This window comes from Macaca thibetana, chromosome 18, assembly GCF_024542745.1.
Source record: "Macaca thibetana thibetana isolate TM-01 chromosome 18, ASM2454274v1, whole genome shotgun sequence".
Taxonomy (NCBI): Eukaryota; Metazoa; Chordata; class Mammalia; order Primates; family Cercopithecidae; genus Macaca; species Macaca thibetana.
In genome coordinates, this window is record NC_065595.1 from 64,528,687 (window position 1) to 64,555,632 (window position 26,946).

The window sequence follows — 26,946 nt, forward strand, 5'->3', positions numbered from 1 at the left end:
TGGAAATCCACCTTAATCCTATGTCAAATGAAGTTCTATAGGCCCCTTGTAAAATCTAGTAACTTTGTCTTCAGACTGAAAGATCTGTAAGAGTTTATAGGTCTTTAACTCATTTATTTTTATGACTGAGCTTTCTTAGAATTTTGCCAGTATGGCACCTACCTATTGAGCACAGGGGTTGCCAAACTTCCTTTTGTCCTCCCTACAACTTAGTCATATCTCTGTTCCTTGCTGTTGATTTTCCATCTCCAAGATTATGGCAGACACTCTACCTTCCAGACCCACTTACCTTGAATTCTTGAGATCAAAAGCCCACTTCTTAGCATACATCCTTTTCTCTTCAAGCCTCAGGACCCACCACCCCATGGCTGTCCTCACGCAGTCACAGTGAAGGGCCCATTAAAGAAGCACTTCCCCTGGTCATGATATCTAGGGGTTTGAAAATAGCCTTGGAAGCCTCGTGGTGCCAAATAATGGTAAGATCCACGTACAAAATGAGCCAAACAGCAGAGTCTAGAAAACTTTGCCTAAAGTATTTCAAAGCTGTATATGTTTTATTTATAAATAACATTTAGATACAGAGGTCAATAAGATGTTCCAAAAATTCCCAATTTTTTAGTACAGACACATCAGAGAGGAAAAATAGTATATTTATATGTTTCTGTCACTTGACAGCAAAAACAAAGGCTGGTCATATCCAAATATCTGAGTAGACATAGTACCGATCACTTACAAACTACAAGCATTAGATTTATTTATTTATTTTATTTGTGGCACTCCTGAATAATTTCCCTGAATACTTTCATTCTCATTATGTATGCTATGCAATTATATCACATCAGTTATATGAACTTTGGTCAACTTAAACTCACTCTTCACTTAGCATGAATTCTGCTAAAAGAAACACCTGTGAGTAAACAATCTTTAAATTGTAAGCCCTTCTGCTTCCTTCTCCATCCATGTTTCCTGTGAATTTATTCCACCTGTGCACTGTGGGGGACAGCATAACAAAACTGATAAGATATTTTTTCATTCATTGTCTATTATCCAAAGATTTATTCTAGAAACTGTAGCATATTGGAATTTTAGAAGTATATCTTAATATCAGTCACACTTTATACCATAATACTTTGCTTTAAAAAAAATCAAACGTAGATATTGATACTCTGAAACCAGAAGGTTTTTAACCAAGGTCAAATTATTCCTCTGTCCCCAATAGCACCAATTCAATAACCTTTGTGAAGCCCAGGAAATGGGACTCTAGATACTCCAGAAATACGTGCATTATTCTCACAGAAGTGGAGCAGGGATCAATCCTGTTGCTGCACAGACACCTTTATTACACATGTACACACACATATCTCTGTCACTGCATTCAAAACACTGTCACTTTACTGTCCCTATCGTATTCTCATGTATTCCTGAGCTGTGTGATTTTCATAATCTCAAAAAAATAATTTTAATGTGTGGATGGGAAAAGTTAGTAAGGTCCTAATGCAAATGCATAGCCTGGTGGCAAAACAGCATTTGTAAGGACCCCAGAATCCCTTCCAAGGATGTTACACCCCATAGTCAGCCCCAAGTGTAAGTCTCTTAATGATAGGCAGCTGTTGAAGAAATCTACAATTCTAGCCATTCTCCACGAGGCTGCTAAGGAATTGAGTCATTGGCAACTCACATGTGTAGAATCACTTGTCTTATTTATTTAATCTTGAGATCAGACAAGAAATCCATAATATTCCCAAAATATTTCTACACAGAGTATAAACACCAATTATGAAATATTCAGAGAATTGAGACTAAAAGACTGAGTTCTTGAGAAGCTTAAACTCCTCCCTTTCTTAAAATAACATAAATATTAATAAATGCCTTGGTATGATCCCGAGGGACTCAGCCTTAGAATTTCCCTTTGCTTAATTTGATCTTAGACCTGAACCCACCTTATAAAAGCCTCAATTTCACATTTGAAGGTAACTAAAACTCCATTCCCTCACCTTTCTAGCATGTCTTTTTAATATATTAGAAAGCACTCAGTACTGTACTCAGTATTTCAGCAAAAAGACTGCTTGTTAAATTCACAGAAGGAATGCATAAAAGGCAGAAGTAAATAAACGAGACATAGAATTCTTGTTTTCAAATAAAAGAACTTTAAAAATAAATTGGCCTGCAAAATGACTTTGCAATTACAGTGTCATATATGGCCCCACTGTGTCTCAGAGGCACTGCATAAATAGGAACAGAATGGCCTAATGCACTTTTTCACAACAGTGCTTCTCAGCCAGGGGCCTGTGCGAATTCATTCCACAGCTAGGTGCCGGTGACACTTCGGTTGGCTTTATTGGCAACATTTTGGTGATGCGTCCTATGCTAAGAGGAAGGCTAGAAACCAAGCACATGTCAAGAGCAAAATCCACCATGTTACTTCTTTTCGTGCTTCTTGGTTAACTCCCCAACGCCCAGTTGGATGTGGCCCTGGTTGTCACTGATTCTCTCTTCCCTGCGCTGGCTCTCCTGGGAGACTTGCTGCACAGCTCGCAGGATTGCGTTCTGCACAATCTGTTTGCTGGCATTCTGCAGCTTCACCTCTTCAGGCTCATTTCCAGGTTTCTCACCTAGCCAAAAACATGAAAAGGAGGGAAGAAGGAGAGAAATTAATTTCAGGAATGTGAGAGGGAAGGGTAGGGGAGAAAGAGGAGGGAAGAGTGAGACTATAAGAACACACTGGAGTGGACCAGTTAACTATGAGAAGTTATGACTGGGGGACTGGTCTCAGGATATGCTGTGGATACCAAAGTCCTTGATATAAAATGACCTAGTGTTTGCATATAATCTACACACATCCTCCCATACACTTTAAGTCATCTGTAGTTACTTATAATACCTAATATAATGTAAATGTAATGTAAATAGTTGTTATACTATATTTTAAAAATTATATCATTTTTCACTGCTGTACTGTTATTTCCTTTACTGGGTTTTTTCCCAATATTTTTCTTCCACGGTTGTTTGAATCCTAGGATCCTCAGCTGCTAGAGAGACAGTTTTGGCCAATGAGGGCCTCTGGGAAAGTTTCTAGAAAAGAACAGACCCTTGCCCTTTTGCACCTTCCCCACTTCCTTCAGGAAATGCAGACAGAAGCCTTCAGGTGTTGCAATCATCTTCCAGTAAGCGTGAAGATGAAAGTCAGCATTCTGGGCATGGCTGGGGAGAAAGCAGCAGCCTAATTTTGAAGGCAGCACTGAGCATCTGTACCAGCCCTGGGCCACGTCCTTCTGGGCATTCATGTATGTGATGAAAATAATTCCTTTCTGTTTAATCGAATATTATTCAGGTTTCATGTTACTTGCACCCAAACGCATGCATAGCGTATATAACCTCACTGGGGCTGGAGAATAGATGATGACTGAATCCATATCAAGATCAACTTTGCTCCTATAATAGGATCACAACCAGTGAAACTATCAGAAGCTGCCCGCTGCGATCTAGAGCAGGCATTGGCAAACTTTTTCATCAGAACCTGCCCCCTGCTCCCGCCCCCTGGGATCTAGAGCAGGGATTGGCAAACTTTTCCTTTAAAGAACCAGTTAGGAGATAGTCTAAGTTCATGGGTCATACAATTTCTGGAACAACTACTCAACTCTGCTCTTGTAGCATGAAATCAGCTATCGATGAGTGCATAGGGCTTTCATTCAATAAAACTTCATTTACAAAAAAACAGGCCACAGGCCAGAAGTGGCCTGTGGACCAGTTTGTCAACCCCTAATCTGGAATGGTGGGAACCTCCTAATTAGAAGGCTAGGCAGTCTACCCAGCGCTGATTCTCTACTTTCTTTCTTAGGTAAAAACACAATTTTAATTTTATTTGAGTAGTTATGTAACTAGGTATAGCTAAATTCTTGGTGGAAGTAGAAGTTCATTTAATAAAAATCCTGGAAAAGGGATGTAGAAGAGTAAAGTCAGATAAAGGCCTTTTATCCTCTACCCATCCTATTGCCTGCAACTCTGGCCTGATAGTTATTACAAGGGGCGAGCCATTAGAACCATTAGAATAGAAACTGTTTTCAGGGATTTCAGAAGAAAAAGAAGGAGCTTGGGATACAATGACCAAGAAGCCACCATACCAGTTCTCAGATCCCCACCTCCAGGACTCTTTTTATGTTAGAATAAAATAATATACTTTGTTTAAGGCAACTGCTATTCTGTATTTGTTTCTATTGTGCAGCAGACATAATACTAATTCATACATGGTAGACTGATCATAAATCTACCATTTGGTTGAAGTGCAATCTGGAAAACGCTAAATCCCACCTATTTATATTTATAGTGGTAAACAGAATGGACATAATTTCTTATTTAAAATCATCTTTTTGGATATTTCCTCTACACAAATATGCTCACTACCAAGAAGATGTATTTAAAATTGGAGGGATGACGTTCACTGGGGTTGATTAATTAACAACAGAATTTATACACCTATGAGGAAACATCACAAAAGATAATATTGAGTAATTCTGGAAGACCAGACAGTTCTTATTCATTTAGTCATATAATCGTCATTTATGGAGCATTTTTATCCATCCATTGAGGGATTTACAATCTAGTGAACAAAGCGAGATAAATCTATTCAGAGCAAAGAACAATATTTTTAAAAACAGGATAAAACCATCAATGTACACCAAACTGAGCAGACGAGTCTAGACACACGAATTGCAATAGACTGAAGCTGTGAAGTGGCCAAGAAGAATAGAAATTTTTCTATATGAAGAGTCATGAGGGTATAGCTATCAAGAATATGTGTTTTGAATCACTTCAGAGATCTCAGGTCCTTTCTGCCACTTGCATTCATGCAATCTTGGCCAAGATACTTCACCTCTGTAAGCCTGTTTGCACATCTGTAAAATGGGCAAGTGGCATTAATTTAGGGTGGTTGTTGGAGAGTTAACCAACACAAAGCGTATTCAGCACTCAGTGTGGTCCCTAACACATAGTAAGCATCTGTAAGTGTCCACCATTGTGTGTTCATCAGGGAACAGACTAAGCTGTTGTAACCGAGAAACTCAAAAAGAGGACACCTCAAACAAGAGATATTCATTGCTCTCTCGTGTAACAGCTCAGAAGTACTCCAGTGTGTCAGTAGCTCTGCTGCATGGGTTATCTAAGGACTCTAACTTCCTTACATCTTACTGCTTTAACCTTTCTAACAATATTGCCCTCATTTACCTGAGTGAAGCTGGTTAACCAATATCCCATGTGGGACCAAAAGAAAGCAAAAACGAAAAAAAATGGAGGGCAAGCAATTTGCTTTTAAAGAATTGTCATAAAGGTTGCAAACATCACTCTACTGACATTCTACCCAGGGAAACTTAATTACATGGCCACACCTAGCTATGTGGGAGGCTAGGAAATATATTCATAGGCCAGGCAATCATATGTCTTTCTGAAATTCAAGGAGGGGCCAGGCGCAGTGACTCACAGCTGTAATCCCAGCACTTTGGGAGGCCGACGTGGGTGAATCATTTGAGCTCAGAAGTTTGAGACCAGCCTGGCCAACATGGCAAAACCCTGTCTCTACTAAAATACAAAAAAATTAGTCTGGCATGGTGGTGAGCACCTGTAGTCCCAGTTGCTTGAACCTGGGAGGCAGAGGTTGCAGTGAGCTGAGATCATGACACTGCACTCCAGCCTGGTGACAGAGTAAGACTCTGTCTCAAAAAAAAAAAAAGTAAAATAAAATAAAAGAAATACAAATAAAACTCAAGAAGGTTCTAATGCTAAAACAAAGAAGCCATTAAGGATTTAAAAAAATTACTTCCAAGCAAAGCCAAGGCTACATTGAAAAGGGAGAATACAGTATATACTGGCAGCAGGACAAATGTGAAACCCAGGTTGCTCTGTCTACTACCACTATACAGTGCATAAGTGTGAGGACAAACAAAAACAATTTCAAAAGATTTAGGCTTGCTCCTAGAAAGAGTATCTTAGTCAAACTAGATGCCCTCATTACCACTTCATTTCGGGTCATACATATCTACCTGCAGTGGAGGTTGTGGGACAAAGACAGCAGCGAAGGCTGGAGCAGAGAAAGAAGGATTAAGGTGGGGAGAAAAGCCACCCAGAGCACTTAACAGACAATACATGCAAAATAAAAAGGTGCAGAAAGCACATATACTACTTGTGGGTTAGACTCTTTGGTATGCGAGGAATAATATTCTCTTCCATTACCTTAAGCTATGGTAGAGGGGAGAGGACCATGAAAATAGAGATACAAATGTCATAACCAAGTGTCCAGGAACTGTTTAGCTGAGCTTCACATTACAACTCGGAAACTGGAAAAATCCAATATAGCTCCAGTTATTGCACCACGTAGGTTATCCTCTGCCATGAGTCAGCCTCACCTCTCCATCTGCTGCGACCAGCCAAGCACCTCTTCGCTTCTTCTGGAGTCTCTCTGACTTTATGCATTCACTCACTCTTATTTCTGCACATTCACAACGTGCAGTGCTTCATGGCTGTACATGTCTCCTTCCCTCTGAGGGCATTCCAGCTAAGGTCCTGGCTCATGTTCTTGCAACTGACTGACCTTTGCCATATCTTCAGTTGAAATTCCTGTGAGAGAGAGCCCAACAGACTCTCCATATCACCATTATCCTTATAAAGCAGCACTTTTATACCAGGTAGTGGTTTTTTTTTTTTTTTTTTTTTTTTGTTGTTGTTGTTTTCTTTTCTGATGGGGTCTCACTATGTTGACCAGCCTGGTCTCAAACTTCTGGGCTCAAGCAATCCTTCAGCCTCAGACCCAGACCTGGGACTACAGGCACACTCCACCACATCAGGCTCCAGGCCACTTCTTAAGCCAGCCATAGGTTGAATAACAAGGTTTATTCTGGCCCAATCTGCTGTGCCCAAAAATTCGGATCAAGAGGTGAGAACACAGCTACTTAGAAGGAAGGAACCACTTAACCCCATTGTCTTGGCAAAGCATCCTGGAGAGCAGGTGTTCACAGGTTAGTCTTGGTGCAGCATCACACTCATACTTCCTGGCATTCCTATGGCATTCACTTGTAAGGGCAAGGTATTTGGGAAACTCCTGATGGAGACTCTTATAATAATACAAGTACCATGTGAGGAAGTACATTACAACCAACAGAAGGCAGGGCCAGCCACCCAAACCCTCCGAGTCTCGCCAATGACTTACATGCGCTGAATTCACTTCAATGTAATGAATCACTTAGCGTCGTAGGCAGACTGTTGTCTAGTTTTAAATGATGCAAACATCTTCTAGCCTAATTAGCATTTACAACAACGTTTTTGTGTTCCACAAAACAATTGAGGAGTTGATTTAATTGGCTATAAACTCTTAAATGCCCAATATAAATAAACCAAAATCAAGAATGTGGTGTAACTGAATTTGTCTTCAGTGTCTTTCCACCTCTTATTGTTACTCGCCTTTCCCCAACCCCAGGCATCCACATGGTCCTGCTTATCTGTGATCACTGAGTGCTCCCCCATGGGGGGTCCAGCCTTCCACAGACCACTGCGAGCTCTACAGCTCCCCACCACGCCCCTCAGAACTTTCTGCCCCATATCCCATTCATGCCTCCCCAGTGGAAGGTGTCTAAGGAACTCAACTCAATTGCAATCTCTTTAATAATTGATCTTAATTTCTTATGTATTGTCATTAAAATTGTGCTTCTAACAACCATTGGATGACCCTCCTGATAAAAACTTACATCAATTTTCCCCCTGGAACCTAAGTGTCATTTACTTCTATTACATTAGCCCTGTTATATTCCAGTGAGGCGGGTTTTGGAAAAGGTCAGTGTTCCATTTTGAGACAGAATCTGGTTAGTGATTTTTTGCACAGATAGGGCACCAGAGGTTGTATCACAAATGGCATCTCTATCTCTCATCTCTCCCCACTGACTCACTAAATATGCAAATTACAGAAGTCCCTACCAGAGCAAGACAGGACTCCAGCACCACTCCCTGCACACACTCTAAAACACAGGGCTGCTGCTGGTAACCAGGGATCAGATATTTTATCTCCCCTTCTGATTGCTTGAGACTGCAAAGACAGTATGGTCATTTATCAATGACAAGCATATGGAACACAGAGAACAAGAGCTAATTCTGGGCCCTTTAATAATAGAATGATAGTTTTTTTTCTCCCATCTCTGGAACTACAGGAATTTTCCATGAAGGACCAGATGTTAAATCTCACTCATCTACACCAACTGCAAATAAAGCAAACCCAGGAGCCCTGCTTTGCTACCAAACAAGCTAAAGTTACATGAGTTCCCAGCAATGAAAAGCCACAGCCTCTGGGTTTCCAACTTGCTGCTAGCCCAACTGAGCATGCTATTCCCCTATGCACCATAACCAAATCAGAAGCATTTTAGGTAGATTTGAGATGCAGAAAGCAAGACAGCTATCAGCAGCCATAGGACATTTCTAAGTCATATTTGAGTGATACTGCCTATTACCACCACCACCCTTATCAAATCAGATGCAGGGAATTAAGAATTACCCCTGACTCTACCTACAATGGCCAGTCACGTTATTTCAGATTGTAGCCAGCTACTCTTATATAACTTACATATTTATGGAGTTATATAAGAGTATATAACTCCATAAATAATATGGAGTTCTTTATTAAAATGTCCTAGACAACAAGATACATGAATCAGAAGGATATTTATGGAGGACCTACATGCATGGTACTATGGAGAATAACATAGGCCACTAGGCCAAAATGTTTCATTCATACATACATTCATTCATACATACATTCATTCATAAAAGAATTACAAAGCCCTTACTGCATGACAAACAGTAGACTAGGTATTGGAGACTAAAATGTTGAGCAGAACAGTCATAGCCCCTGCCCTGTGTGAGCTTACAATCTAGAAGAGTCAGATGTTCACCAGCTAATCAAATAGGTTTATAATTGGGAGCTATGACATGTGCTTGAAGGGAGCATGGGGAGCATACTGAAACCATCCCCACAGGGTTGACAGGAATTGAATGCCACACTCTGAACAGAAATATAGTTATAATTAAGCATCAGTCAGGCTGCGCTCTGGCCCGCTTACTTGTTGCTGAAAGTCACTCAACACTAGATACTGCCAGTGCATCCCATTGTTCCTATAGACAGGATAGCTGACATTACAATCATGAGGTTTTTGTTTAAGGATCACTTAAGAAGTTTTTCAGAACCCAAATTCTAGCAAAACAGCGGATGCCAAACCCCACAGAAGAACAGGATCAGTATGAGAATGCAACATCTTCATCCTGCTGTCCCAGGACTTCACCCTGCACTCTTCGACCAATCAACTATCTCCACACACTTCAGCCCACTCCAAACCCTTAAAATCCATAGCCCCAATCTCCTTGGGTAGATGGATTTGAGGTTTCCTCCCATCTCCTCATCAGCTACTGCACGATTAAACCTGTTTCTCTGTTGCAACGCAGTGTCTCCACGTATTGACTTGCTGTGTGCATCAGACAATGAACCTGTTATGATTGCGATACCACAAAGGGAACTCATCTAGTTTAGGGGTCAGGGAAAGATGTCCAGAGAGGGGACTTAAGGATTAATGAACATTAACTGGTAAAAGGAAGGTGCTGGGAGCAGGAAGGGAAGAACACTCCAGGCAAAAAGATCCACCCCTGAGTGGCAAGTCCCTGATGTGTGTAACAAGAGCAAGGCCGGAGAGGAACTGAAGGCAGCCTGAGCGGCTGGTGCCCACCAGGGAGGGAGGGAGACGATGACGTTGAAGAAAGGAGGCCAGCCTGGGCCTGGGGTCCTGGGGAGGTATCAGGGCCTTTTGTTGAGAGTAAAGCAGCCATGTATCCTCATATCTGTGCCACCCAGTGTAGCTTCAGAAGTCTGAGGAGAGTTCCATAATTAAGGCAAAACTATGCAAGATTTGAAGAAGGCCTTGAAACATAGATGGACTTTGGAAAGGCCAAGGGGAAAAGGAAGCAAATTCTTTCCCTGGCCTTAAAGGGCAGGGCAGACAAGTGGCTGGCTAACAGGGTCATGGAAAGCTTTTACGTGCAGAGCTGCTGAATTATTTTAGAACATAATTTAAATGATACAATATTACTGGATTGTAATTCCTTAGGGAAGCCATAAAAATGGTGCCAATAAAACTTGAAAAGGAAAAGACAATTTTACTCTAGGAATCAAGATGCTTATTGAGTTATTTTGGCCAAGAAAAAGCAAAGTTAATTTTGAAGGAAAGAAAAACAACAAAACAAGGAATAAGAAGGACCTAATTTACCAGCTGTTAATACCAGTTACAAAGCTAAGTCAATTAAGAAAGTGTGATAATAGTACAGGGATACAAAAATTGACCAGTACATTAAAGAGTCCAGAAACAACCGCACAGATATATGGAACATCGGATTTATGGAAAACACGACACTGTTGTATGGTAGGAAAAGGACAGTATTTTCAATCTTTAGGGCTGGGCCAAGTAGTTACTCATATAGAAAAATAATGAAAGTGACTACTTCATACTATACACAAAAAAATTCCAAGGCCGGGCGCGGTGGCTCAAGCCTGTAATCCCAGCACTTTGGGAGGCCGAGACGGGCGGATCACGAGGTCAGGAGATCGAGACCATCCTGGCTAACACAGTGAAACCCCGTCTCTACTAAAAAATACAAAAAACTAGCCGGGCGCGGAGGCGGGCGCCTGTAGTCCCAGCTACTCGGGAGGCTGAGGCAGGAGAATGGCGTGAACCCGGGAGGCAGAGCTTGCAGTGAGCCGAGATCCGGCCACTGCACTCCAGCCTGGACGACAGAGCGAGACTCCGTCTCAAAAAAAAAAAAAAAAAAAATTCCAAATGGATTTCATATCTAAATCTGAAAAGTAAAATAATTGGAGCACAGAGGATTTTTAGGACAGTGAAACGACTCTGTGTGATAGACACTATAACGACGGACACGTCATTGCACATTTGTCCAAACCCATAGAATGTACAACACCAAGAGTAAACCCTAATATGAACTGTGGAGTTTGGGTAATTATGATACGTCAGTGTAGGTTTAACTGTAACAAATGCACCACTCTGTGGGGGATGCAGAAAGGAGGAGGCTGTGCGTGTGTAGGGGAAGGGGACGTAAAAGAAATCTCTGTACCTTCTGCTTAGTTTTGCTATAAACTTAAAACTGCTTCACACCTGCAAGCCTAGCACTTTGGGAGGCTGGGACGGGAGGATCACTTGAGTCTGGGAGTTTGAGACCAGCCTAAGTAACATTGTGAGACCCCCATCTCTATGGAAAATTAAAAAAATAAATTTATAAAAAGTAAACAATCAAGCTTTTAGAAGAATATCTTTGCGACCTGGAAGTGGACAACGATTTTTTAAACAGGACACAAAAAGTAACAACCATAAAGAAAAACTTGGACAAATTGGGCTACATTAAAATAAGTGGTTTTGACCAGGGAAATACACACTTGGAAAAAGACTTTTCACTGGAGGTAGAAGCACAGAGAAGGCTTATGAAAATACCGTCTTGGAAATCCTTTAAATATTTCCTTTTTCTGAGCACTTAGATAACAACCAAGACTGTGTTATGAGTTCAGAGAGACTTAAAAGGCTGTTCTGACCACCACATAAATGTCTGCAAAATTCAGCAGAAATGTAGGTTTTCCTCCTTTCACCCCCAAGAGACTCAGAAATCAAACTCCTCCCAAGGGTGTCTCCTTTCTTGGAGTCACTAGGAATTCTAGAAAATCTATGAAATGAGAAATAAGAATGAAATCCTAAGCGCCCCACCCAACTGAACAGACCCCTTCTTGGCCAAGGGGACCCCAGAGTAACCTGGGAAACAGTTCTGAGCCCTGACGGGATGGGAGGTGGGACACGCCTTGTTCTCTCTCCTCCCTCGCCAACCCTAAGGGTGAAACAGAAACTAGCCTTCTCAAGAGACTCCACGCTGATGTCAATCAATCACCTGAGGCTGTCCCTCCCTTTTACTTTTCAACAAAACAACCAACCAGCATTCCTCCTGTCATCCAAGCTGGAGTTCAGTGGCGCTAGCTCTACTCACTGCAGCCTCAACCTCCTGGGCTCAAGCGATTCTCCTGCCTCAGCCTCCCAACTAGCTGGGACTACAGGCGCCCACCGCCTCGCCCAGCTAATTTTTTGTATTTTTTGTAGAGATGGTGTCTTATCACACCACAGGGCTGGTTTCTGTTTAACCCTTAGGGAAGAAAGCCTAACGGGGTTGGCAAAGGAGGAGGTATAACAAGGTCTCTCCCACCTCCCATCCCATCATTGCTCGGGCTAGTCTCGAACTCCTGGGCTCAAGCGATCCGCCCACCTCAGCCTCCCAAAGTATTGAGATTACAGGAGCGAGCCACTGCACAGGCCAGCAGCCTTCCTTTGGGATAAGAGACCATCGACCATGGAGTGGCTCCCGTGAGTCTATGCAGGCTGTGCAGTGAGGGTTTTGCATCCTCTGCTTCATCTTTTGATGTCAGGGGGCTGAAAACTCCATCCTGGGCAGTATTTTGAACTCGGGACCCAGGGGGAGGTATGAACCTCAATTGCTCATGCGTAGGTTTCTCTTTTCATAACTATTCATGACTCCTCCTGTAGCTTATTGAATATGGATATCTGGTCTGCTCAGCCAGAATTCTTGTTCCCTGTGGCCCTCCGCAGAAGTGTCTGTGTTTGACCTGTGATCCGCGGCTGCACTGCCCAGCCGGTCAGAATGGCCGCCCTGCAGGCTGCAGCCCTCTATGAGAAACAAGCTCTCCTTTCCAAATGTATGAACCGCGTCATTCTTCAGCTGACAAACAGAAAGTTCAGGAAAAGCAATCCAGAACCACCAAACCACCAAGCTGGCCCGAACTCAGGACTTCCAGATGTAGGAGCCTGCTATTTATAGGGGCAGCCAAAGTAGACACTGTGATCTCATGTGCTAAAGGAAGCCACAGCACCAAGGTCCTAATAGAACAGGAGGCAAATTTTGGAAGCCAGAGGCTCGCATACTTTTTTCCCCACTGCAGGACCTTCCATAGCCTCTGCCTTGTCCTAGTGGTGGCCTCCTGGGGGACCAGGACATTGGAGGTAAGAAGATAGGGAAAATCCTTGACTCATGAGACAAGGGCTGGTTTTATTTTATCAAACATACTTAGAGTAACTAGTACATCCACAGCACTTTCGGACAACAAAAACTCTTACTGGGCCATTTATAGATTCCTCCTCCCGAGAGTTCTGAAGCAGCTGGAAATGGAGTCCAGAGGTTTCTTGTCCCCATTCAGATAAGAATTACTGGACCGTATTACCAGATCTCTTAAATATTTTAAAAAAGATTCTCAGTTCCCAGGCATGGTGAGGACATGCTCTCCTTTCCTGGGAAGGAAGGAGGGAGGGAAGCAATATGAGCACTATGAGTGATTTTAAAGGAATCTTCAAAAACAAAAGTCACCCCCACCCTATGCCACTGTCCTCCCTGAAATAAACAACGCAATCTTCACAATCGCCATTTCTCTGCCAAAGAAGGAATCAAATTCCCAGATGTGACAAGTCATCAGAAAGTGCAAGTCTAGAAGTTAACTAAATAATCTCTCAAAAGTAATATTTAGTCCCTGGAGGAAGTGAGTACAGAGCAAGAATCTCAGGGGGCTAACCAGAGGAAGATTATCCTCTGCCGTAAAGTAAAATCCTTTCTACTCTCCTTGAAAGAACAGCTCCCAACCTTTTGAAGATGATTGCTTTGTAATGTCAAAATATTTCCCATATCCCTTCATGACACAATGACAAGAGGAGGCTATGAATTCAGTTATGCTTTTAGATGATTAATAGTATTAATTACAACAGCCTCCATATTCAGTACATTTGAAAAATGGCAGGAGTTCTGTGAGACAGTGTATTCCGACTGCAGAAACTCTGAGAGGCAAATAAGGCATAGCTGTGCTTTAAAGCAGCTCCGTGGCCTCGGTGTCTTTCTTGCTCTCACACCAGGCTGGAGGCGTTAGAAGAAGCAATAAAAAGCAGGCAGATGTTGTAAACTAATTCCTAATGATGAATTTTCAAGGCTGTAATGGGGGTAGGGGACAGGGGATGGTGTGAAACTAGAAGCCTTCCTCCAGGTCTCCTCAATGTCTGGCCTCTCCTAAATAGTCACTCACAAACATTAATTAAATGTCCAACATCACTAGGTTTCCATAAGGCAGGCTGAGTTTTCGCCTTCAGGAACAATGTGATAACTAAGATTTTTTACAATTTTTAAGTATCATGAAATATTTTAAGATGTGAAATGATTAACCAAAATGAAGTATCAATTCTATTGTTTAAGTGGAAAACCGGAGGCTCAGGATATTCTTTGGAGTCACACACGGGATTAGATCTGTGTGCTGCACACCCTGGGCCAGAGTCCCTTCCATGACACCTTCCTGCTGCAGCTTCCGTCTGCAGGATAAGGAAGGAAAGCAAGGAGCCGGTGTCCAGACACAGAGCCCAAAGATTATTTCCTTCTCTGCACAAAATGGAAAATACATAAATGTATCCCCTCGCTTCTTTGTGTGCTTCCATTTGCTCCACTGTCTCAAACAGCAGCTGGAGTAACTTTTAAAAAATGCAAATCCAATCTGTCATGCACCTGCACAGACTCTTCCTTGGCCTTCCATTGCATTTGGAAAGAAAGCTCAGCCTCTCGCCATGGGCCTCAGGGCCCTGCGTGACCAGTCCCTGTCTCTTGTGCAGCCTCATGCCCTCACCCCTCCTCTCACTTAGCGGACACGGACTTTCCTCTGACTCTGTGCTCAGTTCATCAAAGATAAAATCTAGTCGTGCATGTATGCATGTCTCATTACCACTTACTTTATTTTCTTAAAAACGTTTTGACATAGAAACTTTTTTAATTATTAAAATTTTTTCAAAGATGGTGCCTCACTCTGTCATGCAGGCTGGAGTGCAGTAGCATGATAACGGCTCACTGCAGCCTTGAACTGCCACCTCAGACTCCTGAGTAGCTGGGACTACAGGTGCATGCTACTACCACCAGCTAATTTTTTTAAGTTTTAATCTTTTTGCAAAGGTGGGGTCTCATATGTTGCCCAGGCTGGTCTCAAACTCCTGGCCTCAAGTGATCCTCCTCCTTCCACTTCCCAAAGCACTGGGATTACAGGTGTGAGACACCATGCCCCGCTGTTACAACTTACTGTGGGACCTTCAACAAGTCAGCTTCCTCACCTCTAAAATGGGCACAATAATGGCACGCCCTCACAAGGTTGTTGCAGCCTGCGTCCCCTGGAGCATCTGCTCTCAAAGGGATGACCCCCTTTGTTCTCACTCAACATTGTCCCCGTGTGCCCAGTGCACAAATCAGTAAGTATGGTTCAATGAGTGGCTGTGAAAGTCACGGTTTTCCAGTCTGTTCTTTCTTCCCCCACTTTCTCTGCTCCCATTAATGTTCTGCTCTTGGCCTGGTTTGCTATGTTTTGCTGATTCGCTGCAGTGAGAGTTAAGGCACAGGAGGAAGCAGCTGAGGAGATACTCCTTTGGTGCCAGCTCAGCCCCTCTGCATGAGAGACGCTGCAGAAAACACACTAGAGCGTGAATATTAGAAACGCTGCTCCAATTTCCAGGCCACATATGGCTAGGCCAATGAGCAGTTTCAAAATCTTATACCCAGCTCACCTCTGCCATCTCTTAGCTTCTTGTTTTCTCCCTCCTCTTCCCTTTGCATGCCTCTAAACTTCTAAGGGGGTCAGTTCTCCACTCCCTCCATTTGGTTTCAAACACTACAGAACAAGGAATTAGCTCTTTTCAGTTGGGTCCAGTGATGTTCCCAGATGATTTTGTTCCTGTTGGTCAACCATTTGCCATGACAACATTCTCCTCAAGCTTATAAACTTCCTGACCCCTGCACACCTTGGTATGTAATGAACCAAGTCCTGCCAACACTCTAAGGCTCTGTAGTCATGAGCCTGTGCTGAGAAAACCCTTGTCTTAGAGGCACTGGGTTTGAATCCCATTTCAGGGTCTTTATGAGTTCACCTGAACAAGCCTTGGTTTTCTCACATCTAAACTACAAAATACAGGTGAAAACTTCTGATTAATTTTTGAAGCAGATAAATGAGAATATGAGTCACCATTGCTTCACCTACAAATAGGATAAAGAAATACAAAAATCTTCCTCCAGCCATGAGTTTCCCTTATCCTAGTATATGTGGCTTTTCTTTTATTATACCTTTTTTTCTATAACCATGAGAATGAGAATCTTGGCTCTTTTTACTGTGTTGGGGTTAATTAGAAAGAGAGAACAGGTGGCTGGAAATAGAAAAGGAAGTGAAGAACAAGATCAGATGTTTTACGTCCTTTTTTTTTTCCAGTGATATTTCAGAAGAAAAAAATAAGCTGAAGAAAAATAAACCCAGACTTCAGAAGTTTTTGTTAGAACTGTGTGACAGGAAATTAATGTCACATGTTTCACCCTGTGTCTCAGGGAAACTTGGTTGCCACATTCAAAAACTCCAAGTCAAATGTATTGAGCTTTTGGTCTGAGAACCAGAAATGGAGACAAGAAGAAAGGGAGGTAAGAAGAGTTAGAGGAAGGGAGGAAAAGTGAAACAGTACCTTTGAGGATGCAAATTAGCTACCTTCAAATACAATTAAATTACATTTTATCTAATTGAAATCGTAGATAGTGGCTTAAAAGTTTCTAGCAAGCAAACTATGGTAAATAGAAATTAATTATAGAAGACATAATAACTGACTAGTTTAAGATGCAAGAACTTACAATGACAACACTGTCATTGTGCTGTCATTTTTGCATTATTTAGTGAAAACATCTGCGTTTTTTCAATTATTCATCTTATTTTTTCATGAAACATTAAGTTCTTCAGCCACAAACTCTTCTAACATAATTTGTTAGTTGGTTTGTCTGTTTAGCCACCACTCAATGTAAGAACTAGGCATTGGCCAGATCCTAGACACCATCTGAGTGCTGCTCTCCAGTCGTGTCCCCTTAATCCTGCGAAAGATAAATCATCTCCAGAATTTTCTCACAATCATTTCTGTGTTTTTCTTTAATATTCTGTCACAAATTTATATTGGTGTCTGTATCTGTGGTTTGATCGTTTTTACTTCTATATAGTGTCCCGTTTAATGAATAGACCAAAATATTTCCATTCCACCAGTAATAGAATTTGGTTTGATTCCAGTTTTTTAGCTATTATTAATAATTCTAACATTCTTGTCCTTGCCTACACATGTGCAGGAACTTCCAGAATCTAGAAGTAGGAGTAGTCTTCTGTATTGTAGAGAATAATAAGCATGCTCAAATTTGCTAAGTATTGCCAACCTGTTATCCAAAGGAGGTCTGCAAATTTGCATTCTCATCAGCAAGAAACCCTCTCATCGTTCAAAATTCTAACCAATACCTAGTGTGTGTCATCATTTTAAAAGTTTTAACCTGGTAAGTATGCAACTGTATTTCATGGATTTTATTTGCATTTCCCAGATAACTAATGAGGTTGAACATCTATTCAGAGATTGATTTATGATGACGATTCCTCTTTTTATGAGGTACCCATTTAAGTTATTTGCCCATTTTTCTACTGAGTTGTTTTCCTTTTTCTTACTTTTTTATATTCTTGTTTTCTCCCTCCTCTTCCCTTTGCATGCCTATAAACTTCTAAGGGGGTCAGTTCTCCACTCCCTCCATTTGGTTTCAAACACTACAGAACAAGGAATAAGCTCTTTTCAGTTGGGTCCAGTGATGTTCCCAGATGATTTTGTTCCTGTTGGTCAACCATTTGCCATGACAACATTCTCCTCAAGCTTATAAACTTCCTGACCCCTGCACACATTGGTATGTATGTGCAGCAGATACTTCTATGGCCCTCTTTGTGGCTTAAAAAAAGGAACCTCTGTGTTTCTCTTAATGAACAGAAGTTTATTTTAATGTAATCAAATCTATTTTTTTAAATTCGTTTCTGGTTAACAGTTTGTTGTGGTCTTGAACTCTCTATCCTGAGCTCTTGAAGTTGTTCTCTTCTATTGTCTTTTGAAAACTTTGCAATTTTGATTTTACATTTGGGACTTTAATCCAGTTGGAATTGATTTTTGTGCATGGTGTGAAGTAAGAACCTGATTTCCTGTATTTTCATATGGATAGTGAATTGCCACAGAATAATGTTTTGAGACGTTTGGCCTTTCCCTACTGACCTGCCATGGCTCCTTCATTATAAACCAAGTATCCATATATGTTGGGGGCTGTTTTTAAATTATTTACTCTTTTCCATTGAACTACTTGACTTGCACCCATTTCTCTGTCTTAAATACTACTACTTTATAAGCCTTAATATCTGGAACAAAAAGTCTCTCCATCTTATTATTTTTATTGAATAATATCTTAGCTAATCTTGGCCCTTCAAATTCCTATGTAAATTTGGCAATCAAAATTTATTAGGTTCAAAAACTTTAAAAGTCTGTTGGGATTGTTGCTAGGACTCCATAGTTGCATGGAGTTTCACTGGCTTCACTTGGGAAAATTAGATCTTTCCATATTTTGTATTTCTGCTCCATGTCCATAGTTTACCTCTCTATTTATTTAGGTCTCCTTTAATTTAAAAAAATCATGTTTACAAAGGTATTGTACATCTTTTGTTAAATTTATTCCAAGGTACTTCACATCATAGTAAATTATATATTTTTTTAAATTGTATTTTCTAAGTGTTTATTGTTAATGTATAGAAATGAAATAAATCTTTTAGGTTAATTATTGATTTTAAATTCAGAAAACTCACCAACTTCTCTTAATTCATATATATATATATACTTTTTTTTTTTGAGACTGAGTCTGGTTCTGTCGCCCAGGCGGGAGTGCAGCGGCGCCATCTCGGCTCACGGCAAGCTCCGCCTCCCGGGTTCAGCCATTCTCCTGCCTCAGTCTCCCGAGTAGGTGGGACCACAGGCGCCCACCACCATGCCTGACTAATTTTTCGTAGTTTTAGTAGAGTCGGGGTTTCACCGTGTTAGCCAGGATGGTCTCGATCTCCTGACCTCGGGATCCGCCCGCCTCCGCCTCCCAAACTGCTGGGATTACAGACATGAGCCACCGAGTCCGGCCAACTTCTCTTAATTCTAATAATCTGTTGAAACTTCCATATACAATGATGGCATCTCCCAATGATGACAACTTGCTGTCTTCCTTTTAATTTCTCTAAGCTCTATTTATGTATTTACTTACTTATTCACCTTTCTATGCTGGTTGGATCCTCTAGTAAAAGACTGAAAAAACGTGGTAATTCCTATATTGTTCTTAATCTCAAAGGAAAAGATTTTGCTATCCCAATATTACGTGTGATATTTTCTGGAGCTTTTGGTAGGTTCCATCAGTGTAAGAATTTCCCTTTTATTTCTTGCTGCCTAAGAATTATTTTTTAATTAGAAATGCCTATCAAATTTTGTCAAGTATTTCCTCACATCCACTGAGATAAATGTGTTATTTAATCTCACTGAATTTATTAATATTGCAAAGCACACCGGCAAATTTTCTAATGCTAACAAATCTTTAATTCTTTGGATCAATTCACTCAGGTGTGATGTATTACTCTTTTCATAGATTGCTGGATTTGTTTGCTAATAGCCACATGAAAATGAAGGAAACAGTAATAAAAGATGGAGCTCTTCAAGGTTTTTGGGAAATCTGAGAGGGGAATGTACCACAGACCAAAAACAACTGATACTGTAATGGATACTGATAAAAGAAGGATTTATGTATAAAAGGGCTAACTTGAGTCTGTGTACTGTTAAAGAGATTATAAGGACTTAGGTCAAAATCAGTGAAAATAACAAATGATACAGTTGCATGGCCACATTTTCTCACCTGGCCTATTTACTAGAATCTTCTTTTAGAAAGAAAACTCCAGAAATCAGGAAGCCAGAGTTGGGAAAGGTGGATCTCACTCTTCTGGTCCCCTAGGAAAGGATTCTGAGCAAGCTAGGCATCCTGCTGCTCTGACTGCTTTCTTGGCCCATGTCCTGGAGGGTTGGATCTGCCAGAGGCGGTAAATAATACATGGAGTCATTTCAACTTCTATTCACCTTCTACTACAGGCCAGGCAAAGTGGCCTGTACTTTATCATGAAGCATTAGGGATATTGAGAAAATCCACATTTCCTTGTCCTCAAAATGTTCACCAAAGGCACAGAATATCTGGGAACTATGAGCAAATCTCAATTCCCCAGCCTAGTTTAACTCATCTTTCAATCACAATAGAAATGCCAAGGATGAATATAAGGATTAAAATATGTAGTACATATTCAAACTCTATGAAGAGTTCAATGTGATGTGTGTGTGTGTAGCTGCTGGGCTGATTTCAAATCTACCGTGAGTTACAAATGCTCATTTTGCATATTTCTCTTTATAAAAAATAAATAAATAAATAAGCAATGCCAGAAGTGTGAAGAGGAAAGGGCTCACCCAGCCCCGGGATAGGCATTGGAAAGCAGAGAACAAAGAGAAAAGTGATAAAGAGGGTGACCAGTTACAGGAAAGGTCAGGTCTAAGTGACAGCCTCAGGCAGGTCATGGAGCTTCTTGTTGGTTTGTGACTCTCAAAATCTAGTTTCCACAAGAAGCACCTAGGACTGATAGTTACAATGAAGATTCTCAGCCTCCGCCCACAGAGATTCCAATTCAGTAGGTTTGGGATTCGGCTCAGGAATGTGCGTATTTAGCCATGACTGCAGGTAATTCTGGGGCAGGTTTCAGGCAGCCGCCCTGTTCTTCAATGCTAACTTCAGCCTATGCCCTCAGACTGTGAGGAAATTTGGTAGCTAAGTGACTATTTTACGGTCTATTTAATTATGGGCACAACCCAGCAGATGATTCAAGTCCCAAAGTGCAAGTTCTGCCTTTTCCATGTACTTAACCAGCTAATTGTCAAATCTGCACTGCATTTGGAGAAACAAGAGTCAAGCACTAGTCTTCAAAAAGCTTTTAAACATTAGTTTGAAAATTCTGGGTATTACATATCTATCCCCTCTCCAGGCCTCAAACCAGGATTATGAAGTTTAGTATCGTTTCCAGGGGTTTCCTCTTTAATTATATTAAATGTAACGAAGCACCCAGATTCGTGTGCAATATAAGAAATACCTTTTTGTTAAAGGGAAATGGAACTGCTATTCTGATAATTTTTGGCTTGTTGAGAGAGAGAAATAAACCAAGTGGAAAATGTTCAAATTCTACTTTATCATGAAGCCAAAAAATTTCTGGTCAGAAACACTGTCAAATTACAAACACTTATCTATGGAAACATTTCCTCCCATATATGCTTTAAATTCTTTGTATGTTAAAGTCATGTTGTCCTCTTGGCAGCCTTCAAGCAATATATTTCAATACTTAATTGGAGTTAATAGGACTGAATTGAAATGACTTCCAAGAAGTAAGAAAATCAGAAGATACACTTCCAAGCCTTATGAAGCATTAACAGGTGAATCAATGTAGAACATTTGCAAATGACAAAAAGGAAATGCTGGCAAATAATATTATCAATATGTGTGTTCAGAAGTCTGAACAATATGACTCAATATCTTTTGAATCCATCTGGTATACTTATGTGAATCACATCATGTACTGGGCAGTTTATTTTAAACATTGAATAATACAACTATTATGTCTTTGTAGAAAACTGGGGAAAGGGTGTAATTCTAACTATCAGATGAATAGAAATGACCGTTACTCTTTTGAATATATATCATAGGTAGATATTACACCTGTATGTGGAAAACATTCTCTAACCATGTGCAAAAAATCTAGAGCAAGATGAAAAAAGTACGGTGAAAAAACCCACGTGATATTTGAATTTAAAATGCAGGTAGAAATGATTTTGTATAAAATTATGTTACCCCAGGGGAATAGATAAATTGATACAAAGATGGAAAAGGAGGAAAAATAAACAGATTAGTCCCTTCACTTATTACAGAGTTCTTTTGCCTTAACAGGCCAGAATTCAGCAAAGTAGAAGAGTAAGCAATTCATTTCTTGTGACTTGTGGTAAGGTTAACACAACTTAGCACCACAGGTGGATTGAAGATATATCACAATTTTGTATTTATTTTACCAATAGAATGTTTCATTCACTGAAAACTAAATTTACCTCTAGAAAAGCAAGTAAAAAATGTGTTGTAATTTCTACTCTATTATCTCGAACCAATGAACTCATCTGTTTTTTATAGGGCTAAGAATGTCAAGGTCATTTCTACAATCTAGAATGAGCCAGAAATCTGAGTCCCTCCCAGGAAGACAGATAACATCTCTGTCACACAAGCTGTCCTCAGTGTATCCCCCTATGGTCATGGGAGAAGGGGTGGTTGAAGTTGATTGAGTAGCTTAACAAAATTTTATCATGACATTTGAAAATATTTACAGTACTTGCCTTGCAGGTAATGCATACTACACTAGTGTCATTCTCTATGCAAAGGCAGCTCATAACATTTATATCACCCCCACTTAATGTAAAAATAAATTGGTGCAGACAATGCATTTCTGGTGATGATGGGTAAGGAAAATTGTCACATCACTGGTCTTTTAAAATCAATATTAAAGAGTTGGGAGTACAAGCCACTAATGTGTATTCAATTATGTCTAAAGGTAACTGAATGTATAAATAACATTTTCCTCTATGATTTGAATTTACTGCTACCTTCCTAGGCCATTAAATAAATAATTTTCCATTCTATTTTATTCCCTGCTGTGTACAATTGGTGTCTCTCTTATTGTTTATGCCAATCTGCCAGGCAAGTAGGTAGTAGAACATAAAAACCAATTGAGGAAATATGGGTTGGTACAAGGGCCCATTAAAAGAGACAGATGAACCCAGACAAACATTCTATTGGAATGTTTCAACCTGTATCTTCTACTTATCAAAGGGAGATATCACTTAAGACTTTAATTAGTAGCTAATAAAAGCAGATAAAATGGTCCCTCAGCTACTGACTCTATCCCATGCTTAACTTGTAATTGGAGAGTGGCAAGGTCTGCCTGTCAAAACTCCAAAGAGGGTAGGAGGCAATGAGTAAGGTGTAAGAAAGAACAGCAACAGCAACATCTCCTCGCCACACTCATATCCTCCTTGTAATTATAATATGAACTCAAACCCATAAACTCAGTAAGAAAATGACACTCTTGTACCACACTCAGTTTTCAGAGTACAGATGGGAGCTTGCAAAGCAAATGCTCAGGATTCTAATATGATCACTTGTTCAACCTTCATGTCTGGTCCTAAAATCAGATTTAATAGAGAGCTTGACTCAAATGTCAAATATGGCCTAAAAGAATCCTTAACAGACAAGCTAAGAATAGGTACAAACTGGTGTCTCAAAATAAAAGGAACGCATGATATCAGGATAGCAGGTGTTGGCCTCATGTATCACCACTCCTCTTTCTAAGGCAAGCACTATTAATCCATCCTGTTGCTTGTTAAAAGTGAACTTGGCTCAGGATCCTTCACACAGTTCTCTAAATGGCCTTTGCCCACTGATCATAGTGAAAAGCATTTTACAGTTCCTAGTATGGTGGAACCCACACTGGGCTGAGAATAAAGTTATAGACTTGCAGCCAGCCTCAACACTAACCTACTAAGTGACTTCAGCAATTCACTTGTCGTGTCTGGGTTCAAGCTTTTCTGGGAAGCAAAAATTCCTCTAATATTCAAAGTTCTAAAATGTGCTATGCATGATTGTGAAAAGCTATTATTTTCATGGCTTTCTTCCTTTTTTTATTATACTTTAATTTCTAGGGTACGTGTGCACAACGTGCAGGTTTGTTACACATGTATACATGTGCCATGTTGGTGTGCTGCACCCATTAACTCATCATTTACCTTAGGTATATCTACCTGATGTCTGCCAAATTAATTACAATGTATCCAGAAATAATATAAGTATCTATTAGTGTGAAAGTCCTCCAAATTACATATAGAATTACCTAAAATATCATCTTATCATCTATGTATAAGTATTCTTCTAATTCATTATTATATTACTAATTATTGGCAGGAATTAAGAGGTTCAAGTCACAGAGCAATGCCTTTTTTTTCTGTTTTGTCACAACAAAGTGTTTGGATTTTTATTTTCTGAATTAATAAATTTGACTCTTCAGGCACTAGTGAGTTACCAACTTTTCCCCTCTCACTTTGCCTTCGGAGGCATAGAAAATGTCTTTGCTGTGCCCTCTCTCTTTTTAGGCACATGGACCACCACCCAGTGCTCTTTCAAAGAACAAGGCCCCATTTTGTGTCCAAAAGAAGAAAACCCAATTCTCAGAGCCACCGTACTTCTACATACTTCACGAAATAAGAACCATCTCTAAAGAACATCTCATGATAAATATGCAGAAGAAAACAAAGTTTGTTGATAAAAAATCCATTTCAGATACGACAGTCTGCTCAACATGCAGGAAAAGAAGGTCAGAACCTGATTTAGTTCTTGTTATTCCACCATTACTCAATAAGGCATTTGAAACTGTTTCCTTAGAAGTTGGCAGAGCATGATTTAAGGTTGCAAGAATGTTAATCACAGTAAGCATCTTGAGTAACTCCAAACGAGAGTTCACAAAAACATGTGAGCATCTGTTTCCTTTTGAATCAGTTGTACACACTTTTTAAAACATGTTTCTGCTCCTAAAATCACATCTTCCGTAACATTTTTCACCATCTGCAAAATATTGCATATAGTTGACTTAGGTGACAGTGACTAGCAATCCGCTAGCCTAACACACATTATTAAAGAATGATCTCCCTTCTCTTAGAGTAGTAAATCATACATGAAGGACATTACTCGTGATTTTTCACTCCTCATACTAAAACGTGTTAAAAATGACATGATAAAGCAGTGTGATGATAGTACCAAAACAGACACAGATGGATAAATGGAACAGGTTTAAAAGCCTGATACTTGATATATGGTAAATATGGCAGTTCAAGTGAGCAGAGAAATGTAAAAGAGTCAGATAGATTTTTTAAAAATTGTTAAATCTCTAACTGCAGATAGGGAGCAGGGAATGGTGAAATGTGAAATGACCCCAATACATACACATCCCAGCCGGCAGGCTTCCTTTCATATCTCTTCCATCATACGGCCACCCTTGAACCAATCACTGGCAATGGAAATGTAACCATCATCATAACCTAGACTGTGAGCATCTGCCTGAGTCACATAGGCAAAAGGTACATATGAAACAAAATCAGGACTCTTCTACATGAATGAAGGAGGAGTGACTGTTGTTAAAGCAAGCATTAGTGTATGCCACATCAGTGCAGGTAACTTTGCAGAAATACTGGGTAACATCATCCCCTCAAGAGCTTAAAACAATTGAGTTTATAACAGAGGTGATGTTTAATAGGGCAGATTCTCATGAGCCATTACCAAACAATGGTAATAATAGCTATGTAACAGTGCTTTGAGTTTTATGATATTATCCTGGCCCTATCTTAAATAGTTTATTTTTCACTAGTCTAGTCTAGTTGGTGCCAGTATAGACAACATGTTTACTTTTTCCTCTAGCCTTTTTTCATACTTTCACCCCACCTCCAGTGCTCTATGCCAATCTTTGCAGTAAAATTAGTGCTGCCCTTGCTGCTGCCGTAAGAGCTAATGTTTCTAAGCAACCTTTGTTGAACACTTCCTATGTTCCTGACACAGATTAACACTCTTTCATGAATTATCTCATCTATGTCTCTAAATTGCCTTATGAAATCATGCTGTTTCCCCTACATGCAGGTGGTAGAATGAGACACGTGCATGGGCTGGCTATGGAAGAAACCACCATTTCCTTTCCCTGCACCCAAACCCATCTGAACACTTTATGTATCACAAATCTTGATGTGAATGAATAGTCTCCAAGCAGCATTGGGTGAAGTAAAGAGAGGAGGTTAACTTGAAGGAAACCTAGTTATAGCACAGCAGAGGGAAGCAATAAAAAAAAACATAACTACTTCATTATTTTGCCGTGGCTTGAATGGAAGCTTTCTTAATAACAAGGACAGCCAAAGTCATTACCATTGCTTGAGCACCTACACTGTCTACTGCCTGTAAAGAAGTTGGATGTTATTTCCACTGTTTTGTAGAAGGGGAAAGCTGGAGCTCAGAAAAGCTAAACACCTTTCCAAAGGTCACATATCCAGTTAATTTGCATATTACAGTTCAGATCCAAAACTCATGCCCCTTCCTCCTCAGCACCACAATGTCTTTATATTTCCATACCTTATACTGTTTTAAAGTGTTGCTTTACCTTCAAACCTACTACAAATTTTTTGTAACTTTGTCTTAGTGTGAACCCTTCTTTATGGATCCTGCCACCAAATCTTGACTCACAAATGTTAACTTTGCAGATACACCAGGTAATATCATCCCTTCAAGAGCTTAAAACATTTAAGTTTATAACAGAGGTGATGTTTTACAGGGCAGACTCCCATAAACCATTACCCAACAGTGGTCATAATATAATAATAAACGGGGGCATTTGGATGACATGCATAATAAACAGGTGCTTGTCTCCTCATATAAGGCATTTCCTTAAAAAAAAACTAACAAGCAAACAAACAAAAACAACAACAAAAAGGGATGGGGGAGCTACATAAGGGACCTAAAGGAGGTGTTTTAGTCAGGATTCACCAGGAAAGCAGAATCAATGCATAAAGAGATAAATATTTGTTTTATGGAAGTGGTTCATGTGTTTGTGAAGGATGGCAAGTCTAAAACATGCAGGGCCAGCTGGCCATCTGGATACCCAGGGAAGAGTTAATGTTGCAGTCTTGAGTCTGAATTCCTTGGGGAAGCATGCTGGGAAATCAGGCAGAGAGTCTATGTTGCAGCCTTAAAAGAATCTTCTTTATTGGGAAACTTCGGTCTTTGCTCTTAAAGCCTACAACTGGCTGGATAAGACCACCCACATTATGGAGAGTCATATGCTTT

General features: G+C 40.3%; 1 protein-coding gene across 3 annotated transcripts in view; it reads right to left on the reverse strand.

Moving 5' to 3' along the window:
* Positions 1–533: 533 nt before the first annotated feature.
* Positions 534–26,946, reverse strand: part of AKAIN1 (A-kinase anchor inhibitor 1) — a 55,083-nt gene continuing 28,670 nt past the window's right edge. For all 3 annotated transcript variants that reach the window (XM_050767512.1, XM_050767513.1, XM_050767511.1), the window contains exon 2: positions 534–2,612. In XM_050767512.1, the coding sequence (XP_050623469.1) occupies positions 2,419–2,612 (194 nt within the window). In that variant the 3' untranslated portion in view covers positions 534–2,418. The remainder of the gene's footprint in view (positions 2,613–26,946) is intronic.